Source organism: Dryas octopetala, chromosome 1, assembly GCF_963921425.1.
Source record: "Dryas octopetala chromosome 1, drDryOcto1.1, whole genome shotgun sequence".
In the NCBI taxonomy this organism is placed as follows: domain Eukaryota; kingdom Viridiplantae; phylum Streptophyta; class Magnoliopsida; order Rosales; family Rosaceae; genus Dryas; species Dryas octopetala.
In genome coordinates, this window is record NC_141366.1 from 12,767,316 (window position 1) to 12,782,245 (window position 14,930).

The 14,930-nt window shown below is 35.3% G+C and overlaps 1 protein-coding gene and 1 pseudogene across 1 annotated transcript; both read right to left on the reverse strand.

The window, feature by feature from the left end:
• Positions 1-3,240: 3,240 nt before the first annotated feature.
• On the reverse strand, positions 3,241-4,168 carry LOC147298030 (L-type lectin-domain containing receptor kinase VII.1 pseudogene; annotated as a pseudogene).
• Positions 4,169-4,575: 407 nt separating this feature from the next.
• Positions 4,576-13,720, reverse strand: LOC147298031 (Protein kinase superfamily protein). The gene is made up of 8 exons (XM_086227519.1): positions 12,472-13,720; positions 10,464-10,748; positions 9,852-10,169; positions 8,508-8,735; positions 7,823-7,923; positions 6,984-7,095; positions 5,481-5,942; positions 4,576-5,277 (listed from the first exon to the last, which is right to left on the reverse strand). The coding sequence occupies exons 1-8, from the start codon at positions 12,877-12,879 to the stop codon at positions 5,071-5,073; spliced, it is 2,121 nt and encodes a 706-aa protein (XP_086083645.1). The 5' UTR covers positions 12,880-13,720; the 3' UTR covers positions 4,576-5,070.
• Between the last annotated feature and the right edge of the window lie 1,210 nt (positions 13,721-14,930).

Genomic DNA, 14,930 nt, shown 5'->3' on the forward strand with positions numbered 1-14,930 from the left:
ACTCCACCATAACCATCTTAGTTTACAAACCTATCCGGAAAAAGGATCTCTCCTAAGTCCTAATATATGCTACAAGAAATTCTTGCATACAAGAAATGTATATATTTCTCGCATTCACCCCTTGCGAGCTAATTATACCATTTATAAGTTATAACTGAAAATATATACACTCGTTTATAAAAATTCTCATTGTCATGATACACCATTCTCACTCAACCCAGTACAAAAACTAATGTCCGGACTATAATACATCAATATTCATCCCCAAAACAATAAACCAACACACCTAACAGGTTACATGCAGACCACCCATAAGGCCATAACCACCACCAACTCGTTCATAATTAATAATTGGAATGGGGTTCAATAAATATTTGATTACATGCTCACAAAGGACCTCAATATTTGAGAAAGAAAATAGATGTCATCATGTCAATGGGATTCTCAATGCTACTTGCTGGTTGCATTGTAGACTAGATAAATTCATTGAGATAATGAATTGATTTTATGGGCACTTCTCTTCCTTTTGTAATGCATATTGGGGAGCCTAAAAGATATAAATTGTGTGGTGGTAAGTGGTAACAAACATGTTACTCCTCATCCTTTTTGTTTTCTAGGCATGTGTTACTTGCCATTAATGTGAGATTTTAAAATATGCTTTTTGGACAAAGACACAAAGTTATAAAAGGCACCTGAATGAGAAATAGTTGTTTCTTCTAAGTAGGCTCTTAGTGAGAGTGGCCTTTTGCATCAATATTAATTACATATTGTCATCTTCTCATGATTGTATATGTTGAAAGTGATAAACAAGGGGCAGTTTAAGTAGATTATACAATATATCAGACCAAAAAACAAAAACTAGAATATACAGTATTAGATTATTTGATGCTGGGAGATAATTTTTCTGGTGAAACAATCTATTAAATCATCGATTAAGTAAATAAAAAATAATTTAAATTAATAATCTAACAAGATAACTTACGTATTAAATTCTCTGTGAAGAGAATATTATACATACCGTATATTAATTTGTTAATATTTCATATCCACTCATACATATACATGTTGAAACAACAAAATGTCTATACTCATTGGGTTACCTAATATAGTATATTTCATTAAAAAAAATACACTACTAATTAATATATCATTTTATCCACCCATGTATCTACATGTTAAAACAACGAAACATATATATAGACATATAACAGTAGATTAACACTAAATATGCAAATGTTGAAACAAAAGAGACTGTGTACAACACTACAACTACAACCTGAAGGTACAAATTGTCAACGTGATATATTTCATTCCCACGTCCACCTAACCTAATCTTACAAGTAAATGTTGAAACAACAAATAGGATTGATCGTTCCAACCAAAATGTGCATGTTAAAATATATGAAAATATTACTTGATTTCACAAACCCATCAATTTCTTTATGTACAAGTTAAAAGAACAAAGATGTACTATTGTTATATATACAGAAGACTTAATACTTGTTTTCCCCCATTCGTGCGTCAAAATTGTCCCTTAAATTAAAAATGTGGTAAATTAAGTTATGAAACTTTCAAAATTAAATTAATGTGGGCAATTTTCTTAAAATTTCATTGAAATTTTTGTCTAAAAAATATCATGTATGCTTCAAATAAGGACAAAATGAACATATATATCACGTCCAAATAAATGATACACTTTTTAATCAAAGAAACAGATAATATAATAAAAAAATCTGGATTTGATTGGTACGTACTATTAATTGTTAGTTTAGTTTCTTCAATAAAGAATTTGATTAGTGCTTAGCACTCCATCAATTTTTAATACTTGTGTCGTTTAGCTATCAGATTCCAACTTCCAGTCTTAAAAAAATTGTATTCTAGCACAAACTCTCATATAGATGATTAAGAATACCCTAATCTGGGATTATAAAAAGTACAAACCTTTTGTATTAATTTGTTTGGGGATCTTAATCTTTATAGCTTCTTGGATCCTTTTTTTTTTTTTTGGTCAAAGAAAAACAATTAATCAACCAATTTTTTCTTTTTTTGGCTCATTTTAGGTTGCAGAGGTGCCACGCTTTGGTTCATGGCCAGGGGCTTTGGTCTTCTTTGGACCACAAGACTGTGGGCAGAGGGCACTACAATGATTCTCGTAATCAATTTATTTGGTGTTAATGAAAAGAAAATGCAGCTACGTATTGAAACACATTTGTTATTAATTTTGTTGTATTTGCTTTAAATCCATGTTGTATAACACAAATCATGCTTTGATAGAAGATCGCTTTCATAAAAATAAGGGAAATACTACTTTTGTTAGCATGATGTTCATTATTGACACATTTCCCAACAGTTTAAGTGTTTAGAGTTTAGTAATTGTTTAACATAATATTGGAGTTTTCATCGTAGAGGTCCTAAGTTTGAGATATTCAATCATCACTTTCTACTTCTTTGTTATTTTGTAAGTCGTTCGATAAGTTTGGAGTTGCACTTATATCTTTATCTTAATATGCATTTATTTATCTATGATCAAATGGTGTTGTAAGTGATAAGTATATTAGGGCCCGTTTGGCACTGCTTCTTAGAGGCACTTATAATCAGTAGCGTTTTTGTTGGAAGCGTTTCTGCTCATAAGCACATATAAATTTTATAAAAAATTCAAGTGTTTCATGCAAAAGCACTTGGAAGTGCTTCTCAAAAAACCACTTAAAAGCGTTTTTATAATTCAGAAAAACTTTTATTTATTTCTGTCAAACGCAACTAAAAGCGTTTTTACTAATTTGAAAACGTTTTTGTCAATTTTAAAAGCAGTGTCAAACGGGCCCTTAGTTTGATATTGGCTCATTTTTTAACAATTTAAGTTTTTAGGATTCAATAGTTGTCTCACACCCTTCTTTGCAGTATTAAATCCAAGTTTTCTTAATTTTTTTTTCTCTACATGGATGAATTTTAGCTAAGGACTTGAGAGAGATCGAGATTTGTCATCATGTAGAGAACATAAGGCCCATTATTGATCAAAATTATATGCGGTGGACATGTATGTCCTACCAGACACATTCAAGTGCATGTCTGTTTTGTGTGGCCTTTGGGCCAAGCAACAAATGCTGCCTTCAAAATAGCAAACATAAAATGACACCAAGATGAGGCAAGAACAGCAACTGAGAAAGACAAATCGTTTTCACTACCATAAATTATGCATAATCAATTTGAAAACAAAATATGAACTACATAGTTTAAATTGGCCAAGATACATGGAGGTCCATGTCTACATGAACGCAGGTCATGAGCCTTAATTATTTCTAGACAACAGTCTTCTCTGAGACAACCAACCACACAATGAATATTACCAGCTTCAATTACTGAAGCTCCAACTCAAAATCTTATGATTTTCAATGAGTTGCCCAGTTGATGCAGTGAACCCAACATACATTTCATCAAGAAAAACATCAGAGAGATCAAGAGGAACCGTAATCAAAGGTCTCTCTGGCTTTTTGATGTTTTCAGGAGCCAATGTTATGCTGAGCTGGTAATTCCAGTACTCAATCCAGGCTTGATAATTGGCTCCACTGTTCAGCTTTACTTCCTTGAAAGACCAGTTAGTGTTGTTATTGTCCTGCTGCATATTATCACCAAACCAATATCCAGCTTTGTAAGAAACCAGAGAAGTGAGAGAATTGACATCAACACCAACATGATTATCATTGATATCGTCCAATTGTTGGTTTTGAAATACATCGAATTCGATACCAAAAGCATGGTTCCCGGGATTACCATCGTTGGTGCTGTTCAAGAAGCCGAGATGTTGGGACGAAGAGGCGCCTTGGATGCCAGCAGAAGGAACAAAAATGAGGACAAATCCATGGCCTGGGAGAGAATCCTTGTATGGGGTTATAGAGAAGGTGAAAGAGGTGGTGAAAGGCAAAAGGTTCAAAGAGTTTGGATATCTTGTGGGTACCTTGGCCTGGTAGAGAGCTCTGCCAATGGAAAAGGTGGTGTTCCTTGTAAGAGAAAGAACACCAGAATCTATTGTTGCATTGCCATAGAGCAAGATATCAGAAGAATTGAAACCATTGAAGGCGAAATCAACTGCAAAAGCAGATTGGAAGAGAAAGAGTTTGGTTAGAAATAGTAGGAGTAATTGAAGAGACTGCATTGTTTAAACTTCTAAGGCACCAGCAGCAACCTATGAGTTTTCTTCAGCAGCATCCGGCAGTCAAATATATAGCATTTGCCTTGCCTTCCAGAAGCAACAAAATTGAATTAGCATAAGCTTTTCCAGATTTGAATTGTCAACAGTTGTGTGTACCACTAAATTCAACAAGCATCCAAACTTAGGTCTTTCAGTATCTATGACAGGAAGTCAAACACAACCAGAACAGATTTTCAACCCTAAAGTGCCAATCTCCCAAACGCAATTTAGCCTAGTCCACATTTTCGGGTTAAAATCAGAGAGGCCCTTGTCTTCAACATCAAATATTATTAAAAATTCAAGGTTAAAGAAATGCTGCAGCATATTTTGTTAATGCGCATAGCATTAGTCAAGCTTGGAGAAATTGGGCGATCACTATTAGATGTGAAAGTGAGACTCAGAAATGTGAACTCCAAAAGAGTAAATAGATTCCCCTTTCTTTTTTACCCAAAAAATAATTAAATAAAGGGGGAAGGTGGTTAACCACCAACAATGATCATATGAGAGTAAGACAAAGACGATATGGACACCAGTACGAGGAATGCAATATCTTACTCTTTTCATCACGAATGACAATTTCATATTTCCCACGTACTCTACAGCTCATGGCTTATAACAAGCTCTACAAGAATGGGCCATAATTTAGTAGCAAAGTGGAAAAGGAAAAAAAAAAAAAGATAGATGAGAGAGAGAGTTCCAAGCTATAAACTTAGTTGAAAATGGACACCAGCCAATCTTCCACGAGTGCCCCCTATACAAAAAAAAAAAAAAAAAAGCATCCCACCAATAAATAACTTGTATCTCATTCACAAGAGAAAACCAGCAAATTATTCTGCAGTGATTTTCCTGGTGATGCTCTGCTTTTGGGGTCTACTTAATCCAGCTCAACGTCCAGAAACAAATAATGAATTGGTGGATATTTGGTTCCCTTCAGCCTGAAATTTTCTGACCTTTGCCTTGTCTATGCGTGCTCGTCTAACAGCTTCTTGGACCTGGAGATCATGGTCTTTCAGCATCTGATCCATGTTGCCAGAAGGAACTAGCAACGGACCTGAGTAGTGCATTTTGTGACCCTTTGATCCATAACCAACCTGAAATAAACAGAAACAAAGAATGATGTATCAGAAAATAAGAATAAATTAAAAAATAAATGATGTACTTTTACTAGAAAAAGTACATAACATTGCGAAGGAATGGGGTAGTACTAGTAACAAGATGGAATAAGTAATCCAATGCTGAAGAAAGTAACAAGGAAATTCATCACGAGGGGAAAAGCATAAGTTCAACCACTCACAATAATTGGATCTTTGTTGCTTCTAACATCTTCTTTTTTATAAGAACCCACAACAACCTGCTTTTGATCTTGTGGTAAAGGATCAGAGGCCTCCTTGAAGGAACCTGGAAACCTGCCTATTACTTTTGGAGCTTCCAGTTGTGAAGAACTAGACCTTTTTCTGCGTTCTTCAGACAACATACTTCTCCTTGCTGCCACTAAACCTGACATTGCTGACAAGTCTGCCCCAGTTGAAACCTTTGGAGCATCATCTGGGTTCTTAGTAGACTTTGCCCATGCAGCACGGTGAGACAATGGCCCTGAGTGGGAAGCTCTCTTATGATTATGTCCACGAGGTTCTATGCTCGCTTCTACAGCTTGTGATGGCCTAGGTGGATCAATTGGAAAGCCAGAAGCAGCTTCTTCTGGATGAGGGTTAAACTTCTCACTCCGGCTCTTGGAATTGGATTGATCTTGTCTTTTCTGTAGCAAGAAAGCCATTTTGTTAACATATATATATATATATATACACAGTAATTCTCTCTGCAGGACATCCGCACTTTTTTTTTTACAGATGCCCGGCGCCGTGCGCTCGGTAGTACATTTTTGCTTCTTCCTCGAGCGCTCGACATTGGTTTGTCGGCTTTATGTTAAAACGCCCAAAATCCCAAAATTAAAACCTAACATGCAGCCTTCACACGCCCCATTCTACACCCTAGGAGGGTATGGGGTGAACCCGTACCCTATAACCTCAAAAACGGGGTGGTGGAAGCAGCGGCAAGCGCTTGTTGCATCGCTCGGCTGTTAACAAAAAAAAGCTGCCGAGTGCTCGGCACTGTTGCTGAGCGCTCGGTGATGGATATCCGGAAAACAAAATACGGACGCATCCGTCTTAGAGAAAAATTATATATATATATATATATATCCCCCATATGATGTAGCAAAATGCATATTAGTCTTGACTCTTGCATATTAGTCTTGACTCTTGACTCTTGCTCGGCACTTCACAAAATGCATATTAGTCTTGACTCTTGAATAAGCTAAAAAGAGAAATTTAAGTCCAACAGTCCATTGTTTTGAATAGTAACATGCAATGTGGATCAACTAAAACTATAAGTGAAGCAATTTTTTTCAATAAGCTGAAAGTGGTGAAGTAAATTAATCCATTGTTGAAGAAAAAGCAAGTCTGTAGTAGCCCATCAATGTTATGTGGAGTTAAATTACAATGGTAGAATACACCAGGTAAGCTTGGGTATTATACCTCAAGTGAAAATTTGGGGAACCATATTTGTATGGTGAAAAACATGAAATAACTCAACAATTTTTTAAGAACATATAAAAAGAGTAAAATCTTTTCCAACAGGTTCCCTACAATAACATCAAATTAAACATGTCATTCATATACTGCAAGCATGTGTAAAAGCAAAGAGGCTGTCAAACAAATATCAGCACACATAACCAATTACAAAATAAATAACAATAGAGAAAGACGAGTGCTTTACAGTTAAAATAACATCAGGTTACCTGCATTGACAAGACCAATTCAGCATTGGCATCAGGTGCTGGTATGGCTCGAGATTCTTTTGTTCCTCTCCTTTCAGGGTCAAGCCTTTGGCCCTTGCCTGCAGCTCCTTGTCTATCAATGTACATGAGAAAAAAAATTATTACTATATACATCACCCTCACTAGCAGTGGTAGGAACAGAAAAAGGATGAAACAATAAATTTATAGGACAAAAAACAAATATTAAGTTCACAAGAATCCAACACAGATTAAATCTTTAAAAAATGACATAATTCAAACACTAATCATCAGTGCGCGAGAACAGATTTCTAAAATGACGCAAGCTTAATCCCAAGAACATGTACTCTTGAGTTCACACCATCAAATTTGAAATTATATTAAAACCATAACCATAACTAGCAAAAAATTTACAGACCCAATTGATTTAGGCAAATCCCAGAGTCCAGACTCATATGTTGCCACTAATTAATCACCAAGCCTAACCATGCCATGATGTGTACCGAGCACAGACAAGCATTAAGTTTAAATATTTTCCCTTTATTTGATGACAAGAAACCCAACAACCCCTTTTTAGAGGCTCTTTGTTAAGCCCCAAAAGCATGACTTCCCCACAGAAACCATGAATCAAGTGAGACTGGACTCACTCAAAACCTCACAGTGCATGAACCATTAGGGCTCTTTTTGGACTGAACCATTAGGTTTCAATAATGCCACAAATATAAGTAAATAAAATAGTACATATATGTGGTGCAGTGCCATGTGTTGTAACTATAAATTGAGAAAGATAGAATTCAACTTGTGGCAAAGAGTCAGTTACTAATTTCTGTAACAATATTCACCTTCTAGCTTCCTCATCCCGTACTTTAGCATCAAACTCTTTGCTGGGAGGATACTTTGGCAAACTTGACGGATCACAAGGAAGAGGTTTTGTCGTAAAGAACTGTGAAAAACGAAAGAACAAAATGATAACATGAGAAAACACTAAAGCAAATTTATGATCTAAAACTTTTCCAAATAAACTACTTCTAACCAAAATCTAAATAGGTTCTAACATAGAGGAGAGTGTTGAATGTTCATGTCAAATTGAAATACTCATGGTAGCTTATACCTATTTTAAAAAATATAGTCAGGAAAAAGAAAAACCAAACAACACTTGTTGCAATCTGGATGGTTCACTTAACATGATAAGTAGCTAACAATAGACGACAGAAAAGAGACCTTAATGAGTGAACATAAAAAATTAGTAGAGTACTTTCTTGCCATAAGTATACATCTGATATAAGTTGATATCTTATACTTAAAAAGGACTTGAACATAGTCAAGTTGTACTTTTCAAAGCACCACAGGAAACAGACTGAAAGCACAAAAACAGGATCTAGAATTCTAAAACACGTGGCAGGCACACACATAGAGATCTAGAATCATGTCAAAGAAAATATCAAAATAACTTAAAGACTGTGCGGTGTGCAGCAAAAAGAATGACAATACAAAGATATCATATAGGTCTTAATTGAAGATCCACACCTCACTCTTGAGAGCAGAAGCTGCAGATCCACGATCTGCAGGATCTATGGAAAGAAGGGTCTCCATAAGTGCTAAAGCTGGTGCAGGGAAGTCCTTGAAAGTTTCTGCAACACAGCGTCTATAAGGCTGTTGGGGCTTAAATATGGTTGCATGAGGCAACTTTGATTTTCTCCAATAATCCTCAGAAGGTGAGCCACAAAGCTTGAAAATCTTATGCAGCTGCTCCACCTACAAGACAGAGCCACAAACCCCGATCATTCTATATACATTACTCCGTTACATCTAACAGAAGCACAAGAGTTTTTCAAGGTAAAAAAAAGGGACATCACAGTAGTAAGAGAATCGACACAACTATATAATTGTAGAGAAATTAAGTAATTTGAATGCTAATAAAAGCAGTAACAAAACTACCCCTAGGCTACCAGCCAGTAACCACAAATATCTTCACAACCAGACGAAGTTACTTGAAGACCACCTCAAAGAACCATCTCGCATCCCATAGCAAGCCATATAGGAGAGAGGGAAGAAAAATCTTAAATATTACACTCAGACTACGTAATGTAAATCAAACTTAAGAAAGGACAAAAAAATGGTGATTTTCTTATTGGGAAAAAAAAATGATGCCAGATGCCATCACTAGGGTTGTGTTGGAAATCACACAAAAAGTTAAAAACAGGTGAGGAATAAGGATTAAAAAAAAGGTATGGCCTACTTTAATGGGGATATCAAGATTCAAATGACGAGTTGTGCTAAAGATTAGAAGTAGCTTCCCTAGCAGATTTTCTATTCCCCCTTTCTTCTTCCACCAGCTAGAAAATATTAAATTTAAACACACAAACATGAAATCTTTATCAGCCATGTAGATTAAATCCAGATGAACCCTTAAAGAATTCATACAACCAAACAAAAAAATGAAATTAACAATATGCCACTCAACAGCTTTTAAAGGAGCCTTTAAGCCATGAAAGATGCATTGATGTCTTTTCCACAACATCTGCAGCAGGATATTAACGTTCATGTTATGTAGAAGTGCCCTAGAAATTATAGAACTGCGTATTTCAGAATTTGCATGGGTATAAATCCGTGAATTTCAAACTATACTTGAGTAAAATCAATTATCTAACTCTAATTTGCAGAGTACAAATATTTGTTTGGATTTTAACATAGGTAGACCAGGAAACCACTTGGAATTTTAAACACTGCAAGCCATGGAGAGTAACCGTAAACATATGTGTATGTGTGTTTGTGTGTGTGTGCATGCATTTGTGCCACCATGATTTTGGAAGATAACAAATAGTGAAGAGCATCTACTCTACATGTTCAGAGGGAAACAACTATAAATACCTCAGTTCTTCCAGGCATAATAGGCTTGCCAGCATACAGTTCAGTGAGTATGCAACCTGTACTCCATAAATCCACAGCAGTCCCATAGTATGTAGCACCAAGTAAAAGCTCTGGTGGCCGGTACCAAAGAGTTACAACACGGCTTGTTAGGGGCAGATTTTGACGGGGATCAAAAAAACTTGCCAGACCAAAGTCCGCAATTTTCAACATGCCACTGTTGTCAATTAAAAGGTTGGAACCTTTAATGTCACGATGCAGAACACCACGACTGTGACAATGATCAAGTCCACACAATAGTTGCTGCATGTAACATTTAACCTGCCAAAAAATCAATGAAATCTCAATGCCTTCATCCAAACTGAACAATCTTGATATTAGCATACTATAAGTTCTCTGATAACATATATAGATGAATTGGAACTACAAGATAGTATGCACACAACTATGCAAGTACTATGGTAAACAAAATACACCAGAGGGGTCACTGGATGCAAAGGGTGAGGAAAAGTACATAGTAGGAACATCATGAACTGCACATACAGGAAACAAAAGATGAAACCAAAAAAAAAAACACAGTAACTTGTTATTTTAGCAAAAACTACTGTTAAGTACCTGGGCTTCTGTAAACTTCAGACCAGGGTGTGAAGCAAGCCCTGCCAAATCATGCTCCATGTACTCAAAAACAAGGTACAGGCTGCAAGACATCCTTGAAGTAACTAGACCTTCTAGTTTTATTACATTTTGATGATCAAGCCTTCGTAAAATGTGAATTTCCCTTGCCATAAAGCGAACACTCTCAGGTTCCAGGTTATCAAACCTCACTTTCTTCAAAGCAACAATTTTCTTTTGATCAAGATCACGAGCCCTATAAACGTTACTATAAGTTCCCTGACCAATCTGCATAAAATAAATGTTAAGACAACCAAAACTGGTAAACAGGTATGGCAATCTAAAGAGTATGTGCTACAGACAGAAAAAAATAATAATAAAATAAAATAGCATAATCATATAATCGCTTGGAAGAAGTGGATAACAATCCAATCTTTATTGAATATTGTAAATCTATTGCTTTCTCATGTTTCAAATTGTAAAAATCATAGAGCTAGACATGCATAGTACCCAACAAGCAAAAGACAGATATGCAGAAGATGATTGGCAGAGTTAATAGAAACAAGAAACATCAATCTACTTAATCACAAATCAACTAAATCTTATAAGCGCCTGCAATCCCATTCATAATTTGCACACTCAACTCCTCCACCAACAATAAAGTCCAGAGACTCCCAACTTAAATGTATTATGCTTAAAATACTTACCCATGTCAACAGTTTAAGTGAACTCCAATAAAGAAAGGGTGCAAATATAACACCTGTTCTTAGCTCGAAGTCTAGTGGAGATAGTTTCTTAGAATCAATAATAATTTCACAGGAATTGCAATGAATGAGAGTTAAGGAAATAGATGCATGCTCAAATTCAACCGAAACTTCTTTTTCTTCGTTATGTGCTACAGACAAAAGATTTTTGGAGTTAAGAATTAATTTGTGGCACCCACTTGATCAGTCTCTAATAGATTACCTACAAATTGCAGTATGTCACAGTAACGAATTAAGAGGAGATCCAATATCTTCTCTTCATTTATTTTAGTTATTAATTGAGTATCTGCTGGAATAAGCTAAGGATTTAAAAATAGAGGGGTAGGTAAGTGAGTTATCATTGACAACTGTTGTATGCAGATCTTAATCTTAACTTTTTATTGCTTTCTTGAAACCAACTAATTGTGGATAAGTTCCGATTTATATGCTTCGGCACAGATAATATATTGACGATGATTGAGATAAAAGTAAACCAAGTAAATGGTAATTATGGTTTCACTTTTAACGTTCTTCAAGCCAACAAGTAGTTAAAATAAGTATGAATTTTCTGAATTGTGATAAATGGGAGGGAAGAAGATGAGTTTAAAACCCGCTCGCTTCAGATGGATTAATGAATTTCTTCAAACATACAATTGCAATCCTAGGCTGACAGAAGACAAATGACTAATTATTTTTTGGTGTTTCTCTACACCTTTTATATACAATGCTTTAAGCCTCTCAGTGTATAATAGCCCTTAGTGCAGATTATTCCATTAGCTTTTACTTATTAAAGGTTTTCGGATTTACTATAGTAAAGATTATACAAAATGTAAAAGAGCGAATCTTGCACCAGGATATGAATTCCATGTTTCCCATTCATAAATATACCTTAAAACAACATTCTTAATTAAGGAGGTTGAAATAAAAGTAATTTGCTCGGTCCCTAAAACAACTCTCCAATCTGGGCAATATGTAATAACAGTAATACTGCCCTCTGACCCCAGACTAAACTCGGCTACTTCTATTAAAGGAAAAAAAATGTTTTAAATAAGTTAGTTTTGGACCACAAGGAAACAGATTTCAATGGAGTATCAAACCAAGTTCAATCTCAATAATAAAAATAGAAAAAAAGAAAAAGACAACCTAACGTCCATGGATTAATCAATTAAGAAAACAAGGAAATAATAGAAATCTGCCTTGCACCAAGAGAGAAGCATACTTTATCTAAACAAGATATAAACAAAATTTATCTCAACGAAGAAGCATACTTTATCTAGCTTCTCAAATGAATCCGCACGACGTGGTATCCATCCCTTGATGGCCTCTCCAGCCACTGCAGCTAGCCAAGAGGGCCACCCTGCTGCAACCTGCTCCCCTTCTGCAGCCTTTGGAATGCTACCCATCCCAGGATGTTGAGCAGCAACATACTCCATCTTCTCCCTCTTCCTCTCGAAATTTTCACCATGTGATCGAACAGGCCCATTCAATTGCTTATCAATCAACATTGCTCTCCCATCGTGGCCATCATAGCGATCTTTTGCTCGATAAGCTTCCTCCCTCCTTGATGAAGCCACCCTTGCCGGCCGCAAGTCTGATGCCGTCTTGCTCGACAACCGTTCTCTGGGGCTGTCCTTGCTATCCTCAATAGCGGAAGGCTTGCAATAAATGCAACCCATTATGCACCAAAACCACCCACAAGAAGGCCCTACTTTAGAACCAATGTTCACAGCCTCAAAAATCTTGCATTTTTACAATACAACCTTCATCCTCCATGCCCATGATTACAATACTCAACCCACCAAAACCCCCCATACACTAAAACTTTATAACTAAAAAATAGTCAAACTAAAACCCAGAATTCAGCTCATCAAATATATATGAGCCATCAATCACCAAATGTGTGCCACCAAATCCACCGCACTCACAAACCCAACAAAGTTCCACTTTTTACAATAAGAAAATCCTAATTTCAGAGACCCAAAGCCTATAATCTTGAAAATCTTCAATCTTTCAGCAGACTAACATAAAGTCAGCACATAATAGTTCAAAAATGCCATTTATTGCACAGTAAATGCATACTCTCAATGTAACAAACAAGGCCCACTAATTCACAGCAAACAAATCCCTAAATTCCAAAAACCCAGAAAAAATCTGCAAAATGTTGAGAGTACCTTCGACACAAAGTACCTTGAAAATGGCTCCTTTTTGTGTGCAGTGAACACGTCCAATCCAAGCATCAAACCCACCAACCCACACACAGAGTAAGAGAGAGAGAGAGAGAGAACGAGATTGAAACCCTAGAGAGCTATTTAGGGCTTGGAGAACAAGGATCAAAGGAAACACAGGGAATTGAGAGAGACACGTAGTGTGAGAGTTTCAGAGAATAAAAAAATGAACAAAAGAAACAACATAAAAACTCTGTGTAATAACATGGAGGAGTAAAAAAATATTGATAGAGTGAGAAGGGGGAGTGTCCCCCAGCACAGCAGTAGCAGCTTTCAGTGAAGTGAAAAGACTGTGTAGAAACCCAAAGCGTCTAGACATTCTTCTAATCTTCTCTCATCACCTACACGCGCCATCTATTCAATGAACTTAACTACTCTATTGCCATTCATACAAAAAAAAAAAAAAAGTTATTTTTAACTGTCTTTTTATGTCTTTTTAAATATACACTAAAATAACTTTTCAAATTTTGAATTGCAACTCTTGACATATTGTATTTGTATAACCAAAATTTTGTTTCTAACTAAATCACTTTTTTCTATCTTAAATTTTTTAGTGACATGTAAACCAGATGTGAATATCATATGATATAAGTAAATCACATGTGTTATAATATAGGTGAACAACGAGTTTATACTTATAGGGTATAATATTAATAGCATTCACCTTATATTATAAATCATAAACACCATATGACGATATAACAGTTATACAAAATAATTACTCCATATTTTGCTATTAAAATATATCCATTTGTCTTATTAAGAATATAAGATCAAAATGTATAGTCAAAAACACTTATATCATGGAGATCAATTATCTAGTTTTGGCCAAATGAGAATTAACTACCTTCTCCCCATTGTAATTTTTTTTTTCTTAAAATGAAATAATAACTTTTACTTTTTACCCTTTTAATGGGATGAAAGATGTCATGATTTGGTCTCTTATTGAATACAAAATCTTAAAGTAAACTTGAGGTAAATGAAATCACTCACAAACTAAATATATCAAGTAAGTTTGGATATTTTTCTATTCAAAAGAATCTGACTGAATAATTATTTGTTATTTGGAAGAAGAGAGATTCAAACTTAATATAGATAAGTCATAAGACAAATTATGATTCAAGAAACATCTTCCAGTATTAGAAAGATAAATACCACTAATCTAACAATTAGTTGTTCAAAACTACATACACTTGAGTTTAGGTATTGTGTTTTTTATCTTTAAAAGAGTAAATAACATGTGTTAGCATAAAAAGATTAAAAAAAAAAAAAAAAGTGGATAATATTAGAATGGTAATTTTCACCAGCTGCGAGTGCATCTCACATGCTTGGAAGTGAGTGTGTATAGGTAGAAATATCCTTCCTCACTCTATTAGTCTATTCTCTCCGTAGTTCCTAGTTAAAGGTTTTGTTGATTCAATGATTCAAGTCGTTGGCCTTTCCACTGCTTTATCAGTTTCCTTCATAAAAACTGTTAGGTGAGAAAATTACTATCCAACTGC

Excerpts from the sequence above, each read along its gene's own strand:
- LOC147298031 (XM_086227519.1), bottom strand. The coding sequence starts at position 12,879 with ATGGGTTGCATTTATTGCAAGCCTTCCGCTATTGAGGATAGCAAGGAC. Across the intron at positions 10,749-12,471 it reads CATTTGAGAAGCTAGATAAA|ATTGGTCAGGGAACTTATAG; the intron begins GTATGCTTCTTC and ends TATTTTATGCAG. Across the intron at positions 5,943-6,983 it reads AATTGGTCTTGTCAATGCAG|AAAAGACAAGATCAATCCAA; the intron begins GTAACCTGATGT and ends TTCTTGCTACAG.